This window comes from Aythya fuligula, chromosome 2, assembly GCF_009819795.1.
Source record: "Aythya fuligula isolate bAytFul2 chromosome 2, bAytFul2.pri, whole genome shotgun sequence".
Taxonomy (NCBI): Eukaryota; Metazoa; Chordata; class Aves; order Anseriformes; family Anatidae; genus Aythya; species Aythya fuligula.
In genome coordinates, this window is record NC_045560.1 from 5,358,806 (window position 1) to 5,376,889 (window position 18,084).

At 38.9% G+C, this 18,084-nt stretch overlaps 1 protein-coding gene across 1 annotated transcript in view; it reads left to right on the forward strand.

Annotated features, from left to right (window-relative positions):
- DLEC1 (DLEC1 cilia and flagella associated protein) overlaps window positions 1-18,084 on the forward strand; it is a 36,224-nt gene continuing 18,140 nt past the window's right edge. Inside the window, exons 1-20 of the mRNA XM_032183334.1 lie at window positions 1-33; window positions 377-517; window positions 1,656-1,812; window positions 2,347-2,457; window positions 2,971-3,164; window positions 3,418-3,626; window positions 3,880-3,961; window positions 4,381-4,468; window positions 5,208-5,381; window positions 6,158-6,294; window positions 7,144-7,236; window positions 8,474-8,564; window positions 9,206-9,368; window positions 10,982-11,174; window positions 12,558-12,616; window positions 13,171-13,345; window positions 14,993-15,086; window positions 15,320-15,450; window positions 15,760-15,918; window positions 17,696-17,835. Of these exons, the coding sequence (XP_032039225.1) occupies window positions 1-33; window positions 377-517; window positions 1,656-1,812; window positions 2,347-2,457; window positions 2,971-3,164; window positions 3,418-3,626; window positions 3,880-3,961; window positions 4,381-4,468; window positions 5,208-5,381; window positions 6,158-6,294; window positions 7,144-7,236; window positions 8,474-8,564; window positions 9,206-9,368; window positions 10,982-11,174; window positions 12,558-12,616; window positions 13,171-13,345; window positions 14,993-15,086; window positions 15,320-15,450; window positions 15,760-15,918; window positions 17,696-17,835 (2,624 nt within the window). The remainder of the gene's footprint in view (window positions 34-376; window positions 518-1,655; window positions 1,813-2,346; window positions 2,458-2,970; window positions 3,165-3,417; window positions 3,627-3,879; window positions 3,962-4,380; window positions 4,469-5,207; window positions 5,382-6,157; window positions 6,295-7,143; window positions 7,237-8,473; window positions 8,565-9,205; window positions 9,369-10,981; window positions 11,175-12,557; window positions 12,617-13,170; window positions 13,346-14,992; window positions 15,087-15,319; window positions 15,451-15,759; window positions 15,919-17,695; window positions 17,836-18,084) is intronic.

Here is an 18,084-nt window from a genome sequence, read left to right on the forward strand (position 1 = left end):
ATGGCTGGGCACAGCCTCCCCAACCGCTCACAGGTAAGGGCACAGGGCATACAACGCTTTCTTCCATTCCCCCCATCTTTCCCCAGCAGTTTTCTACCACTTTTCCTCCTCCCTCCTTCAATCCCAGTCAGTTGCATGCATGCTCTGGAGCTCGATGGTGCAGTATGAAATCCCTAAATCTGCACTGCCCATGAGGGAATAAGTGTGTGTGTGTCTACATGAGGTTCTGCAGGCCTACGTAATTACTTAATCACTGCGTAATTACTTAATCATTACATAATCACTGTTCTCTTTCATAACCCCTGTCTCCCTCCCATGATATTCTCTGTTCCTATCTCAGGCCTTGAGCGTTAATCGCCTAATTTCCTTTCCTCAGGACATCTCCCCCCTGTTGGCCAGCACCTTTAAGGATCTGTACACTGGAGATGTTATAGGGTCAGACATAGTGGCAAACTGGATCAAGTCCCGAGGAGGAGAGGATGTTTATCATGAGGCTTTCACAGAGGAGCTACAGAAGGTACAAGTAAAAACCAAGCCAGAGTTAGGAGCTCTGTTTGGGTTTCATTGCTACCTCTTAATTTCTAGGTCTTCCATAAAATAAAAGAAGGCAAATATGAATGCATAAGCAAACAGATTTGTTTCACCTGAAAGTGTATGTCTCTTACTTGTATGTTACATCTAAACTAATCACCCAAGGCTCTCTATATCCTCAGAAAAGAAAAAAAAAATAGGCAACATTAAGGGGGCACAGTCTGTCTGATCCATTTTAGGTACCTTTTTTGGTACAGGGTGGAATTGTACCTGTATTCCATTGATGGTGGAAGGATACTAGAATGAGCAGGCAGGAGGAAGCATCTCATTTTAGCTGAATGCATCCTGCCCTTTCTATTAAAAACAAGCAAACAAACAAGCAAAAAAAAGACAAATGGTTAAACCTTGTGATGTGATAGGCTACTGGTGTTGTGAAACCAATGCTTCTCAGTTTTACTTGGTGTTCATCTTGTATGTCCTTGTGCCTCCACTGCTATTCTTTCTTTAAAAACTTTTTTGAGGCTGGTTCTTTCTTTCTGATGTGTGCATATGAAGCATTTACCACACTGAACAGTGATCCAAAATACCTAGGGAGAAGTAAATTATCACTGCTGGCATGTATTTGGGGACCTTCCTAATAACTAGGAGGGAACATTCACTTTAAACTTAATCCTACACTTTTAAGGCAAAATGTGTTACAGTAGCTAGTGTTCCACAGAAGGTAAAAGAGACATTTCTCTCCTCCTGAGAGGGTGTCATTATATTTCACGCATTTTTGTCGATATATGGGTAGCTGGATAGTGCTTCTCACCCAGCACAAGTTAAATGATGGAAGCGAAGGTGTTTTAGCAAGCCAATTTATTGATGTAAATTAATGATGTTTTATTAAGCTATTTACCTCTCATAGGCAAATATTACTTAGGGAATTCCTTTTGCAGTTCTATAGATGCACAAAGTTGCCTTGTGTCTGCAGTGCAAACTCACAGCAAATCCTTGAGGTTTTCTTGGTGAGATAAATTCTTCCCAAATGTTATTCCATTTTCAGCCAAATATTTATCTGTAAGGCAATCTTTAATAATTTGTGACAGCTTAAACTACAGTCATTTCATCCTTGCCTGTAACAGCTTGTAGCAGAGTATAATTGCCGACTTACAGAAGCTGATAGAGTAGAAGAGAACATCATTCAAGCCCAGGCTCGAGCAAGAGCTGAAGAAGAAAGGGCTCTAAATGTGCTGAAGGTAGATGCTGGGGAAGAATTCCACAAAATGGGATTACCACCAGGTGAGAATTCAGGAAACCCTGTACGGGGTCTCTCCTCAATACATGCCTATAGTTCCGGGAGACTAACACAATGTTGGTCTGAATCGCTGGTAGGTCTGACACTATATTCAGTGAACTTTTAGTTTGGCTTTACATCAACAGAGCAACTTTGATAGATTTCGTGCAGACCTTCAAGAATGGTAACATCTGCTTAACACTGAAAGAAACAAAACAACCAAGTCATTTTCAAGGTATTAGACTTGCTATTAATTGCTTTCCCACCTAGCTTTATAACAAACATATGCACTTTGCTGTGTAGCAGCAACTAACAAAGATCAGATGTTTCTCTGATGACTGCATAGCTGAGTTTGAACTGAATTTAAAATTGTGGAGATAGATGCCCATGTCCTGGGATTAAAACACCAGACAGTTCATCTATCCAAAAATATTACCTGACAGTGATGGGTTAAAAAGAGAACATAACTTTGAGTTGATCAAGATCATTGTATCTTAAGCTTTTGCACTTATCTTTGGTTTTCTGTTTTACTGTTGTAGTGGCATCCTCTTTTAGGTGGATTGTGGATAATGAACTTCTTAGAAAAAATCATTTAACCTGCCCTGATGATTACATCACTGATAAATTACCTGTTACTAGAGCACCAAAAGGTAACTTTTACAGCAGAAAATAATTAGACTTTTTAGAACAGTCACATTTAGTCACAAAGTCCATGATTTAGATTGTTTATCAATAGTAATTCAAAAGAAAGCCATAAATCTAGAATCTTGGAGTTTCCTCTAAGGTGGTAATTTCATTGTCCAAGTATAAAAGCATGGGGCTGGATTTCACATCTTGTTTATGTGAATTTTCTGGCTATCATAGGTCCATCATATAGATCTTTTTGTAAATCAGACAGGACATTCTAAATCCCACTCATAGGTTTAATACAGCTTTCTGGCAGTAATATAACTTTCTATATAGCTTGTTTGACTAATACTTACAAAAGTTTTGCTATTACTTTTCTTCATTTTTGCAAAATAAACAATAAATATAAATAAAATACTAGAGGATTTAAAGTGTGTTTTCTACCATTGATGAGACTAAAACAAGATCTTATGCTTAGAATAAATGCTTTTAACTCGTGTTTCTATTACAGAATTACATTTTTCTTTGAATTACAGGGAAAACAGAACCTGGTTACATGAAGGAGACATTTAGTTTTAAACAGCGAATTTCTTCAGACTTGCAGGACCAGATGACTACGCAAATTGCACACCTCCAGAAAATATCTGGTAGCCTGTCAAATGTGTCTTTATCCACATTAACTCTACTTTCAACGCCAGATTCTAGCCACCAGGCCAAAAAGACAAGTAAGGTAAGTTTTACAGATTTGCTGGTTTTAGTCTGTCAGAACTGCGGGGCCTGTTGTTAATTCTAAAACAAAGGGTGAATCTGACTGTATTACTAATTTGGCTGCAGTGTTTTTCTTTGGTCTGTTAAGAGAAATGCAATATTTTCATATGAATTTTCAATGCTGTATAGCTTCAGTTAGTCATGTACAGATAGCTTTTTCATCATCCTCAAAGCTGCAGTGTTTAATTTTGCACCGTGGTCTCTGTTTTTCAAAGAAATCTAATGCCTCACAGGAGGCAGCCTGGAAAAGCAGTAAGTGCAAAGCAGAGGGAGAAAGAGAATGTGCTTATCTTGCCAAACTTGAGAAAAGACAGAACTATCTGAAGAACCCCCGCTTTTTCCCACCAAATACTCTTCATGGAGGCAAATCTCTTGTCATTTCCCAAGAAAAGATGGAAAAAATCATAGCGGAATCTAATAAAGGGTAAGCAGTATATGTAATTCTTTGCTTCTGAACTAGAGCCCACAAAGAGCTCCACTATAGAACTACTATGGATTTACACATAGGTATTTTGAGCTAAATGTCTGTATGGCCTCCTGAAATTGAGTATGTCTGTATGACATTTTGATTTTTGCTAAAGGATACGCTTTGAAATTTGTTATTTTGTCAGTATGTAAAGAACCAGGCAGTAAGAAAATGTCTTTCCTTTTTTTTTTTTTTTTCTCCTTTCTTTCAGTGATACCTCATTTGTTCCTGTGTTTCATGTCAATCCACCTATTGTTTTATTTTCTGATTATGAAGTTGGACACGTTTATGAGGTGAGAATTTCTTTGCAGGGATTCAATTTTGCCACTGGAAACAGTACATCCTGCTGTGATTTCACCCAATCTTTTGTCTTTCCACAATTTAACAGAAGTCTGAGTTTCTTTTTTATATTGATTTAATGACCCTTTAGTTTCCTTCAAGATACTCTTTCACACATACCACTGACACTCTAATCAATGCAAACTAAAGGGAACCTTTTTCAATATCTACTTGGTTTTGCTAGTATTTCATTAAGACTTTACACAAACTGAGAAGAATGAACAGTTTCAGCAACTTTGGTATTCCTGATTTTGATTTTTAGGCCTGTCTTCACGTTAAATTAGCACCTACTAGCAAAGTACTAGGGAATAGCAAACATGATGATAAACAGTAATAAATACAATATACTATTATATTTCCTTCTTAAATGAAGATGACCGTAGAGATACAGAACGTCACTTCAACATGTCACCATGTAAGACTTATTCCTCCCTCTACTTCAGCATTTTCCATTGGACCAGGTAAGTGTTTTTTTTTTTTTTTCTTTTACTGCCTTTAAGATAGTATCACCTAAAAGATCTAATTTATCTGCTTGAACTAATATTTTTCAGAGACTTTTTGCTTTGTTCTGGTATCCATAGTGCTCTGAGTAGCAGATTACAACAATTACAATTTCTTCAGTAAAAGAAACTGAAGGTCGTTGAAACTGAAGGTTGTTTTACATCTCTAAAACCATTCACATGCAACTCATAACCAGATTCCAGTGGTGTAATGAGGAGTTCAAGAAAACTAACATTACAGTGTTTGATGTCAGACTGATATGTATCTGTGGAATACCTAGATTGAGTCTTACTCAGAATTCAGCTAGGAACAGACTTCGTATCCATTGAAATCAGCATGGGGAGAGGGCAAGAAATAACAAACTAGCAAGGAAGATTAGGTTTGAGGATATTTAGAAGTTAGATGTGCACATGTAAGGCATGTTTTGTAGCAGAGGAAAACTGGGTAACATCTCCAGGTTTCTCTCCTGTAGTTTTCTGTAGTTAAGACAAACACATTTCAGACAAAAAAAAACTTTTGAGTTCAATGAAAGATAGGCATATACACAGATTGCACTGGCAGGCCCTTTGTGTTTTTTTATCAGCTTGACCATGGTGAGAGTTTACAGGCATCTTTCCAGATGGAGTTATGATCATAAAAATCTATGTCAACGTTGTGAGGTTTCAATTTTTTAATTACTTGCTTTTTTTTTTTTCCAAGGAAAATTTCCAGGAAAGGGAGGAATGATTGCTCCTGGGATGTCATGCCAGTATGTAGTCCAATTTATTCCTGAATATCTAGCAGATTATGAAGATTATATATTAGTGGAGACTCAAGTATCAGAACCTCTTCAGATCCAGATCCAAGCAAAAAGACCAGCTCCAGTGCTAACATGTGAGCAATATCCAGTTCTTAAGTGTCTCTTATGTTAAATGGATTTTTTTTTTTAATTTGACTGTCTCCAATTTTATGTTACAAAACAAACATGGAGAAATGTGGCAGTGCATTTTCTACATTTTGATGCCAATCTCATTTTCACTCCTAATAGATTTGTTAGCTATTAAAGTGTAATCTCCTCAAATTTTTCCTCTATTATTTGCATATGATGCATGGAGCTCTTTATTTTCACTGTGTTAGAGGAATGAACAGGAACTACTTTTCTAGGTTTGTATCTCATCAATTACTAAACGACTAACTGTAAATATTAATCTTAAATATTAAGGAATTATGATTTAGTTGTAAATATTTGCTGCTATTGATTAATATAGATTCATGCTACATTCATTATATATTGATATAATCTATCTGCAGAATTCACGTCTTGAATATTTAGCCTCAGGTGTAGCAATCAGGACTACTTTTGCACAAACTTGCTTTCATTTAAAATTCATCTTTTGGAAAAATCGTCTTACTTAACTGTCATTATTCAATGGAGTTCTTAAGTAGGAAGCACCATTCAACTGTAAGATGAATGCAGAAATATGCAACTCACATAGTTTGATATTCAAATGGAAAGAATTCAAGGCTTTTAGGATGACAGGACCTAGCATGTTTATTTGCAGCAGTGTTGTCATAAAAAAAAAAAACACAGTTATTTAAGAACTAACTGGCTTTGCCAGCTGCTAACCTTCACTGGATTTGTAGCTGATTTTCTTTGTTGCTCATTGCAGTGCCTCGTGTTATAGACTGTGGTTCTTGCCTTGTTGGGGGAATTAAAGTAACACTGATTTTGTGCAGAAATGAGGGATTTAGCACTGGGAAGTTCTGTATAATGCCAAAAAAAGCCTGGCCACCTCCTAATTTCATGGTGAGTGATCACTGGACATGGTATAGATGCCCTGATGTGAAGAGTTTTTGAAGTAATTGTGGTTAACTAGTACAGAATTCATGAGACCTTGCTGGATGCATCTGTACTGACCCATTCCCTCAGGGATTTACATTTATCCTTCAGTCCAGTCTCCCTGACTGTCTGTACTTCCTGCATGTGCTCTGGCTTACCTGTGGAAGGAGTTGCCTACTTATTACACATAAAAGAAGCAAAGTTTAAATTGGTTCTAGCACACTTGAGCTGGTTTCCTCCCCTTCCCTGCCAAAGCCATCAAATACTGACCTTGCTGCACCCGCAGGCCCTAGAAATCCACTGCAGGTACTGCTCTTTCTTTAGCCTGCCATCACAGAACAGGGTGTTATATGAACGAAGATGAAATGTGACTGGTAGATTGCTCTTATGTGTTGGAGGAAAAGCTATTGGAATAGCTTACATGCTAGGTTGTTCCTCCTGAAATATTTCAGATCCCATTCAGTCATAAACATACAGAGACAGACACAGCTCCTGTGCTCAGGCATAGCTGTTTCACCTGTGAAGGTGAGCATTAGGGCACCTGACATGATCATTTATCTCTGGAGACAGCACCTTCCCTCTTTCAGCTTTCACCAAGGTAATTATAAAGCACAGAGCACTTCTTCTAACTAAGCCATATAAATAAGCCACATGCTTTTGAGGTGTGATAAAACAATTATGGGAAGGTGTAGAACAGTGATATTTTAGTATGCTGCCTGTTTTAGGTAACCCTGTGTTATGAAAACAGTAAGCCAATAAGCTGATTGATTTAATTTAATAATAATTTTTATTTTATTTTTATTTTTTAAATCTTAGGCTGTTGCCACTGTTGGCTTTGTGACGCAAGATCCGTTTGGGATCTATCCTGCTGTTTTTGAGCTAGCTCCAGGGCAGAGTACAACAGTAGAGGTTAGTAACTACTGCTATAGAAAGTATTTGTACTTTACCAAGTACATTAGCAAAACAACATCAGTTTAGGAAGTCCTGGCTGGACCCTACAAATTTGAGTTTCTGTGAAGAAAAGAGCTCAAGTCCTTTTGTAGAATGATTTGGGAAGAATTGCAGCTATGAGCCTTACTGAAGGGTCTTTCGTTGTAGCTTCCAAGTTCTACTTACCTAGCAGAGACCAGTCACATTTTCCCCATGCAAAGAATCCTGTTAGAAAAAATAGAAATCTGAGAATACAAGAGTCCTTATCTCATTCCAGCTGGGGCACCAAGTCCAACAAACTTCTCCTTTGTGATTTTTATTGGAAAAAGACATTTTGGGAAGCAAATTATAACAATGTAGAGCAGCAGGTACAAAGCCTTATTTCTGCTCTGCTGTTTACTGAAAAAGATCCTGCAGTAGGTGTGCAGTACTGGCTGCAACCACTGCTTTCTCTGATGTGGGCTGCGTTGTATCACAGCATCACGATGGGGAGAGGAAGAATGATACTGGGAGCACAGCCAGCCTCCAACCTGTTTTTTTTCTCTGCAGTAACTCCTAGCTGCCACCAAAACAATGAATCACGCAGGTGTGGGTAAAGGAGAAGAGTTTCCGTTTCTCTCTTCCCAGCTGCGTTACTTCAGGAGGGTCACCCATTTGTGGGAGAGAAAGAGGAGGTGGATTTAGCACAGGTTGGGCTTGCAGGCAGTAATGGAGAGCAGGCAGGAGAACCATGGTGCACGTTACTGGAGCCAAAGGTTGCACAGTTTGGGCCCTGAATCATTTTTGTTGAAATGGAGCTTGGGGAAGGCACGCAGCATCTGACCCTGCTCATACTGCTGCAGCTTTACAGGCAGCAGTGGTGTTGCTCAAGAAGTGACTGAGGACAGACCTGATCCTGAGGGTGCAATTTGTCTGACTGACCTAGAGAACTGCCCCCAGCTCCAGTGACTACAAAGGCAGCTTGTGGTGAGCAGCCAAGTGCACTCATGTAGGTTTAGTCACCCAGAAAGCACCTGTTTCTTTCTGGGCTATGTTAAGGGAATATGACTCCGTTCCTTGTAAATGTAAGATTACTTAATTTTCATTCTTGTAAATGTAACATTATTTAATTATTAGCCATTAGAACTGTCCTTTAGTGAACACTTATGAATTGAAGTTTATGACTTCCTGGAGAAAAATCAGTTACAAACATTATTATTTTGCTTCTCTCTTTCAGGTAGTGTTTTTTCCTTCCTCTCCAGAAGTCTCACAGCAGATATACACCATTGTTTGTGACAATTGCCAGGTCAATGATGTTACAGTCACAGGTTTGTTCCTAAGACTTTCCAGAGATCATGTTTCTAACACTGCAGATACTCAGTTAATGTGAGTTGTGGTTGAGGCCCATTTGGGTGTGAAGCAGATTTGGGGCGTATCTTGGATTAGGTTATTCAGGAGAGGCAGGCAGTCTTTAGGTTATCTAATTAAAGAAGTTGAAATTATTGTAATTGTTAGTGCTTGTCCTGTATTGTGAGTACTATGACATGAGGCTTAATGTGAAATTCATACAAGCACTTTATTACACGTATTTCATTTGGGAATTTTTAAGAGCACTTTTGCTGCTTATTTTTTATTTTCATTATACTGCTCAACATGTCTGGAAGCCACAGCATCAACCATTGCAAACATTCTGCTGGCTTCAGTGAAACAATGCTAATGTAGGTGGGCTGAAGTTGTGGCCCTGAAAGCCAAATCTGTTAAATTCTTAAAGAGGGGATCTCTGCTGATATGTATTGATAATCAATGAACATCAGGAAAATACTGTGCTGTTAACACAGTGGAGCTCTGAAACCTGAGGAAACACCAGACATAATCAGTAATCACCGTTGCTGGTCTTTGGTGTTAAAGAGCAATATGAACAAAGTTAATAACAAGGTGGAAAACAGTAATACCTACTTATTTCTTCAAGGGGTTGGCCAGCTGATAGCTCTGGAGCTTTTGCACGTTACGGGTGGAGAAAGCAGCCCTGCACCTGGTGAAGTTACTGATGTCACAGCACAGCACCTCATACGATTTGACCCCCAAAACCCACACACCACTGAGGAGAAGAATTTGGTTATAAGAAACTCTACGTACGTAGCTACTATTAATAGAGTTATGCTCTGAAGTCTAAACATACTGCTAGGGACCTTAATTGTAACACCATACTCTCTCAGACTGGCAAAATCTTCATGCTCTTGTTAAGCTTTGTGCAGAAGCTTTATGCTTCTTTTTGCTCTGTTGTTTAGTAATTAGGGTTCAAGGATTATGCTTGGAAGAACAGGATGGTTGCAGAAAGTGTTTAACAGGGTCAACTAGCTGAGATTTACCTCATCTAACTTTACATGTCTACAAGGTATATTTGTACAGCTGAGCTAAGCACCTTATATACCTTTCCTTTCATAGTGAAGGGAGATAGACGGTTTTTAGGGTACAATTCTGACCTGACTGTAGGCATCTCCTACAGAATAGGACATAATGCATCCTGGACTATACTGGATCTCCCCTGGTTAAAAGGGAGCTCAGTGTTACTAGCTCAGCTTTAAACTTTCACATGATTCCCACTATTGTTCCATAAAAGATTAAAATATAAACTCTATTTGAAGTCAAGGAATATGTCCCTCCATAATTACCTTGTACTGAACGTGGTGGAATCCTGATTTTGATCAAACTCACTTAGACAATAATAGAATTATACTAATTTGCACAGTTGCAGTAGTTACAAGCTGCAGACCCCCAAAACAGTGAGGAGATCAGTGCTGTATCTAGATACATGCAAGTAAACTGCTACAGGGAATTTCTGGAAGTTTGTTATCAGTCTGGCCTGCAAACCACAGATGCACAATGCCACAACAGAATGTTGTTTGGGTGTAGGAAAGTGGGAGTCAGTGAACTGCGCTATCATCGTGACAGCAGTCCATGCGCTTCTGGTGTCAGCATTAGGGTGAAGCAGAACTGGGCAGGCTGAGACTGAACTTCATGGAAACAGTCAAGAGAAAACTTTATAAAGCTAGGGAAAGTGAGACAAGACATTGTCCTTGTTCAGGTTTATGTCATTAATTTCACTTTGAAACTCCAGTGTCCTTTCTCCATTTTCTAAGGCAAAGTTTTTGAGGTCAAAATGAACAAAGTTTTAAAACCCATGAACAGATTCCATGGAATACTTCTGCTGAAGCAACCCAGTTTAGCAACATTTTCTGGATTACAAATAGTATTGCAGAGCCACTGCTATCATCCTAGCTGGAGCCACTGTTTGTTGATTTGTTAAAGACCAGAGCTTGCATTTGGATTAAATTCAGAACGTTACATAGATTATTAGCAGTGATCCAATGCAAACACTGATATCAGCAGGAATGGTCCTGTTGATCTCAAATTCTTGAAAAAAGAATTTTAGAGTTTCTTAAAAGTTGCATTAACATTACAAGTTAAATAAGGCAAGAAAGTAACATCTCTTGTGCATATATATATATATAGCTTATTTCAACGTATTTGCATATTCTTTGTAGAATTTGCATACTCTGACTCTTTCTATGCTGTCTCATCAGCTCTGTAGCTCACGAGCACTGATAAGCCTAACCCCCTTTAATCTATAAGGAGAGGAATTTGCTGCATGGAAAAAAGAGCTGAAAAATTTCTCCCGATATCTTGCTTAAAAATGTCTAATTTTTTAATCATAATTTCTTTTTGTTTATTGATCACTTTGCAGCCATGTAGAACTTCCTTTCTACTGGCAGATAATAAAGCCTAATCTGCAGCCATCAGTGCCAGAAGAAGCTGCAGACTTCACAAAGATTGAATACAAAAGAGACTCGGAGTCAGCCTTCTCCATGAATCCTGAGCAGGGAGTTTTGCTTCCCCATGCTGATCATGAGTTTACTCTCACTTATGCTCCACAGGAGGTATGGCTTGTGATTCCTTCCTATCTACAAACTCCAGCTGCGTATTTTTATGCAAGTCATAAAACCCATGCTGCGCAGCTTTCTGAATTAAATGTAATTGGCTGGTAGTATGCTCTAATAAACAGTATTCAAAATATAGAAAGTTACTGAAAAGAAAACATGTTTTGACTGCAAAATATGAGGCAGCTTCTGATCTCATGGCATTTCTGGTACTGATTGGACACCATTAACTTCACACTGGAGCTGTGGACACATCCTCTTAGCTGCAGCTGTGCTGGCTGATAAAGTTGCCATCCTTACTGTGCTACTAGCCCCTTCGCAATCCCCTGACCATCAGGATCTGCTAACTGAGCTCCTTTGGGGGAATCTACCCCATACCCACATTATAGCTCAACAGTCTTGGTTAGCAAGCTGATTATTTAAACCGTTTCCAACTGTAGCTTGTTTGGGCTGAAAAGGGACCTATGAACAGCTCTGCAGTAAATAAGAGGGGTAGTAGTAGATTTTGGCAGAGGAATGATGACATGCAGCTGTTGTAAAGAGGGGGGTGCAGTGATGTTTGAGTGCAGCTGTACCAGTGGATGGCTGACTGTTGTCTTAGTTTCTGCTCTCCCGTCCATGTAAATAGGGAGTATGAGCTCACTGTATTTAAAGAAACTTGATCCAGAGTAAACCCAAGAGTGAAAATGTCCCATGGCGTGTTGTTTGACAGACATAGGAATGCCTCAAGTAAATATGGAAGAGAAATTAACTTAAAAATACTTTAATATGAAAATATATTAATGATGTTTTAAAGGTTTTAATTCATTAACAAAAATATGTTGAGTTAACATACACACTTAGATAAATGTCTCATCGTAAACAAAGGAATCATTTGCAAAGCCCTTCTGATTTAAGGCCTTCTTCTGTGGGTGTTTTATTTGCTGTTGGTGTTTGTTTTTTTTTTGCCATTAGTATATAGAAGGCATCCTCCTTCCTCATCATGGCAAAACAGTGCTTTCTATTCAAAATTAGATTGATGGTCAGTTAAATACCCTGGAGTGGCTAAAAAAACCTTAAGTTAGTACAGCCATACTAATCTTAATTTGCAGAGTATTTGCAGATGCTTGCTGTAGTATGCAATATACAAGGGAAATAATAACAGGCATGTCAAAAATGAGTATTTTTCTTGGAACCATAAACCATGAGATCAGAATCTGGCTTAATGTTTTGCAGTCCAATATGTTTTCTTTTAGTAACTCTATTTTGAATATGTTTTTTCAGAGTTTAGTACTTCAGTGATGATTGTTCATAATTTAAATGTAAACTACGTTTTCATCTCTATTTTTGAATTCTCAATGTAACTGCCTACTTGACGATAAAAGCCTCTCCTTATCTGTACAGCTGAAGACATATCACAGTGTGATTCAGATGGTTCTGAGGGACATCCCAGAATCACCTAGGTAAGCTGAGAAACGAGATTTCCACGTAACATGTGTAGCCATGGTGTTTAGCTATGGTGTTTCATTAAGTTAACAGAATTTTTATCTTTCTGGTTATGATGGACCAAGAGTTATAAAGGATTTAATGTGCACAACTAAACTAATAAAGGATTTTATGTGCACAACTAAACAGTGGTATAAAATGTCTTTGTGAGCTTCCATCATGTCTTATGGCCTTAGCCATAGCTGGGGCTGCACCTCTCTTGGAAAAAGATAATTCTGACATTTTATCTGTTCATTTCCCATGCTTTCTGCTGAGATTTCCAGCAGTTCTTTCTGTTATAGACTGCTGTGACAAACAGTAACGACTTAGATACTTATTCCATGAATGTGCTGGGACAACCAGAGCATGTTAAAAGACCAATGGGATTTTTCCAGTTTTTAACTGCACTCCAGCAGTCTGTAGCGGAGAAACTTTTGATGTTTCTTACTTTTTATCTGGCAATTAAAAGATGGCATCCAGTTTAAGCAAAAGTTTAAAATGTTTAATAATTCTACTACATTTCTTCCTGTAGTTTAGTGAAAGAGGGAATGCTTCAAAACATCCCACAGTACAAGGCAGAGGATGTTATAGCACTGGAAATAGAAGTTAAAGGATCAACAGAACCATTTCAGCTGCTTCTGGAGCCATACGCCATTATCATCCCTGGAGAAAGCTTTATTAGTGTAAATGTCAGAAAGACATTTAAGGTTTGTTTGCTTTTTACTTCATTGTTATCATGTGCTTTGTGTCACTCGATCATGGGTGTTAGAAGCTATCAGATGGTCCATGTTATTTTAGTTTTTCTTAAATATTTTTAAAGGAGGCCATGACTACTGTACTGAAATCCCCTAGCAGGCCTCCTTTGCCCTGCACTCCAGGCAGCAGGCTTTGTTCTTTTTTCATCTCTCAGGTTTGATATCACAGAGCGTTACGCTTCCAAATGTTTTTCTGGGTCACAAACCTGTTGCTTATCAATCTGTCACTCCTGTAGTGCAAGATTTTTCCAGCTAGAAGGAATAGCCAATGGATGATTAAATGACTTTGTAACAGAGGCACTCTTTGTTTGAAGGACTACTGCAAGCACAGAAAAGCTGAAGTCACTTAGACTGTAGCTTTCTAGACCTTATTCTATTCTTGCATGTCCTGGTAATTTCTGTTTGACTGTTATGGGACAGGTTCCTGCTGCAACTGTCCACTCATTCCACATCCTTTTCTCTATAGATCGAGATCCTTTTGGTCCTTTTGATCTTAGTCTCACGTAAATATAAATAAATCTGTTAGCTATGGCCAGGCAGGAAGAGGTTTCCCTGTTAATGGTCTTCACGTTTTTTCTTAGAGTGTACTAACTGGCGTTTAGTTCTCTGCTCACTCTTCCCACCAGTTCTTTTTCAACTTAAGGCAGCCATTTCATACTTTCCAGCAATCCAGTACAGTTAAACATAATATAGGTAATTAGAGTATGGTCTGAATAGATCTGAAGAGCAGGCTAAAGATTTCAGGAGCTTACATCTCCCTCACAAACAGATCCTTTGGCAAAAAAGGCTGTTCTCAAAAGAAGGATTTCAAGTTTAAGCTTTGAAGTTCTGTTACAGTTTTGAAAAAAATTAACAGGCTTCAAATATTTCCAGATAATATTCCATAAAAGTTAATGGATTTTCTTCAAGTTTCAGAAAACATCAAACACCAATGTGAAAGTAGCCACCAAGTTCATCAAATACAGTCCTTTGGCATAGATCTCTCCATTTGAGCTACCTGCTCTGAGGTTTTCTTATAGGCCTTGGAGTCTATACAACAGTATCCAGAGGGTGATTCATAACATCTTATAGGCTAAAATGTGTGGGAGGAATTGCTGTCAGCGCTATCAAATTGGCTTTATTGACTGTAAAGGGAATCCTAGGAGATGAGATCAGATATAGAGCTCTCAGCTGTTTTGAAGACATCCGAAATCCAGTCAGATGAATTCTACATCTTGTTGTGCTCGTTTTACATGACAGAGGAGGAAAGCAAAGGGAGGTTACAGCACATGATGAAAATAACAGTAGTTAGTGCATGATGCTGGGTTGGTACCATTCAAGTTAGAGATTAGGTGAAGTTCTGTGTCTTTCCACTTTTAGTTTGCTCAGTTTATTTCAAGATTCAGGTGAAGGTGCTGTATGTTGGAGCTAGATTCAAGCAACATCAGTAGGTTCTAACATTTATTGGTGATCAGGACATTGCTAAAGTTTGCAAAGATAAGTATGTGATGTGAGGCTTGCAATACCTAGTTTGCAGTGCATCACTGCTGTCAGCAAATTGACTTGTTATTATGAAATCTTAAAGTACATTAATTATCTTGTTGTTTTTGATTGTTCTAGATGTGGAATAACAGCAAATCATTGATCAAGTACACGTGGGAGAAAATCACAGCCTGTGACATTGTGGAAGTTGAACCTCACACAGGTGTCATAGGTAAAGTTGCTGTGACTTGCAGGTATCAATTAATGATAGAAATATTTAAAATGGTGCTCATGGAAGAGAAAAGTCTTAGAGCATCGTAATGCAAGCAGGGCCTGATCCCCAGCCTACTGGAGCCAGTAGGAGACTTAAGTTGGTTCCAGGAGCTTCAGTACTAGGCTTACAGTGGGTTATTTCAGTTCAAGAGGGTGATTTTATTTATTTGTTTGTTAATTTTTCTTCTCTAGATATGAATGAATGCTGTGAATTTGAACTGACAATTACTGGAGGCAAACCTGGGTGTGTCAGCCATAACCTGCCGTGTAAAATTGAACACTCTCCAGAGCCAGTCGTGCTGCACATTGAGGCTGCTTTCAAGGTGAGCACCAGGTCAGTGGTGCAGTATGACTAGATGCACGGCCTGGCTGTTGACTGTAAAAAGCCTTTTGCTTCTTGAAGGCCTGACAAATCTAGGGTAGTTACAAATAGCAGGCGTTTTTACTGTCTAGTAACAGCTGTGTAAACGCTGATACTCCCATGACAGTAAGATTTTTTCTGTATTACATGCAAGGCATTTGCTTTCTGCTATTCTCTGAGAAGCTCAACATTAATCTTAGCTAATAATGTTTTTTAATTAGGCAGTTTTGGCAGAAATGTCCGTTTTGACATCTGTTTCTTGGTGTCCTAGGGTCCTCTTCTTTGCATTGATGTTCCATCACTCCAGTTAGGCTTGATTAAGTGGGGTGAGAGTGTGTTAGGAACCTTTGAGATTAAAAATCTGTGTCAGCTGCCAGCACGGTGGAGAATGCAAGAAAGCCAGGTTTGTCTAGCTGAAAGGAATGAAGAGGTAAGTCACTGCTGTAACTTGCCATGCTCCCTCTTTAGCTATTTCTTTTTCAGGCTGTACTATTCATTCCAGATTATCAAAAATTCTGCTTTCAATGATCCGTTATCAAACAGGTTCTGCACAGTTACATCAGTGCACAAGTTCGTTGTGAAATGAAATATATCTGCATTTTTTTTTTTCAATTCTGTTTATTTCAACCCCCCTCACCAGTCTGATCCAAAGAGACATGGAGTATCTCCTGTACACCAGGGATTTCAGCTGCTGCTAATGTACATACAGTTACATACTTGTACGTACATAATGTACATACAAGGGAGTAAGGCTTCATTAGAGTGGAGGCTGCTCAGTTCTCCTCCCACGCACCCACATCAGCATCAGATACAAGAATCTCAGCACCTACCAAATTGGTTTTTGTGGCTTCAAATGATGGCTTTGAAACATGCAGGTGTGTCCCAAAATGGCTTCTTACCACAGTGAATGCTAAAACTACTGTTAAGTATTATCTAGGCTGTGGTATATCAAGGACGGGAATGGACTCTTTGGTTTCAGAGCTCATTCCACCATTTCATGTGAAATAACTCGAGGAGCTTGGAGATGATACAAAGAATTGAGTGAGAGCTGCTAACTGCAGACCATTGCATATTCTGAAATTATAAAAAAACAATAAAAACAAAAAAAAATGTTTATTTTGATTATTTCTGGCACACAGTGGACTTTGTAGATAGATTTCTCCTTGGTGTTAAGTGTTAAAGGGAAGTGAGGAAATCCGGACTCAAGGGTAAGTGCTTTTCCTAGCAACAAAAGGCCAGACTGCCTGCAGGTCTCTTAACATCACTGTTCAGAAGTTTTGTTTTTCTGGACAGTTTTTGTCAGTTTTGCAACTGAAAGAGCAGCTTATTAAGCAGGAGCTTTCTGTTGACCATCACAGGAGATGGAAGGCTGTGGGAAGTTGCTCCCATGAGTTCTGCAGCTTTGTTGTGTTGTTTTGTTGTTTTTTTTTTTTCCCCTATGATGCAGTTGTATCACCAACTTTGGGTGAAAGTTGATGGCAAAAAAAAGAAGGCTTTCTGAATGGTGGCTATGTCAGCCTTTCAAAACAGTTGTGTGTGTGCCAGTCCCTTTTCCACAAAACAATTATAATCAGAAGTACCTGAATCACGGTGACCTGGGGGAGACCCTGTCCTCACAGTTCTCAAACTCTTCCTTCTCACTTTGTTATTACTTTGTCCCCTGGCATTCCCAACACTTCCCAGGACCTCAGAGAGATTGTAGAGCCTTAATCTTTTGAATTTATCTTCCCAGAGTCCATTCATATCACAGTGAAGATCAAAGATCAAGTTCTCACTTCCTCCTGCATAAAAGCTGCCTCTTTCCTTTTCCCAAACTTCTCCAGCCCACATCCTGCACTCGTGCTTTTTCTATCTGTGCTCCTCCAGTCCTCTTTTATTGACTCTGTGTTCAGGAATCTCCCCTGACTGCTGACTGCTACTGCTGACTGCTGCATGCTCCCCCTCACCCTATGCACAGCTATCCCTGTTAAGCCATTATCGTTTTACTGGCAGTCCCTATAGAAGTAAAGTCCCTCCTCCTTGGTTTTCACAAAGCTAGCATTACACTTACTAAAATCCAACTGGATGAGAATCCAGAGGCAGAGAAAAAGGACATGTCTGAGGAAAAACTAGACACACACAAATCCTAATTGGAGTGTGCAGGTACAACGTTTTACACTTGCTTTGCAGGCATCAAAAAAATTCCTGCGTCCTCTTTCCTTTCACAGGTATCTCCCTTTACCATTCAACCATCTGCTGGAGAAATACCTCCTTTGGGTTCATGCAGTGTGTCCGTTCAGTTCACATCACTGCTGTGCCAGCGTCTCCAGACAATATTAGAACTGGAGGTAGAAAACGGAGAAGGGAGGTAAGGGGAAAAAGTCACATTCTGCTTTATTTTTTCCTGAGAGTCACATGTGATTTTCACTGCAGGTAGTTTTCTCTCCTAAAACAAAAATATGTAGCAGAAACTCAGAAATGGGCTTGTGTAACCTATCAAAGAGCCATCCAATCACTAATATTGCTAAATAAACATAATCATCATTCTTTCCAGCATGCTGTTGTATGTCTAGCACATTTCATTAGCGATAACAATAGACCATCTGTGTGTTTATTT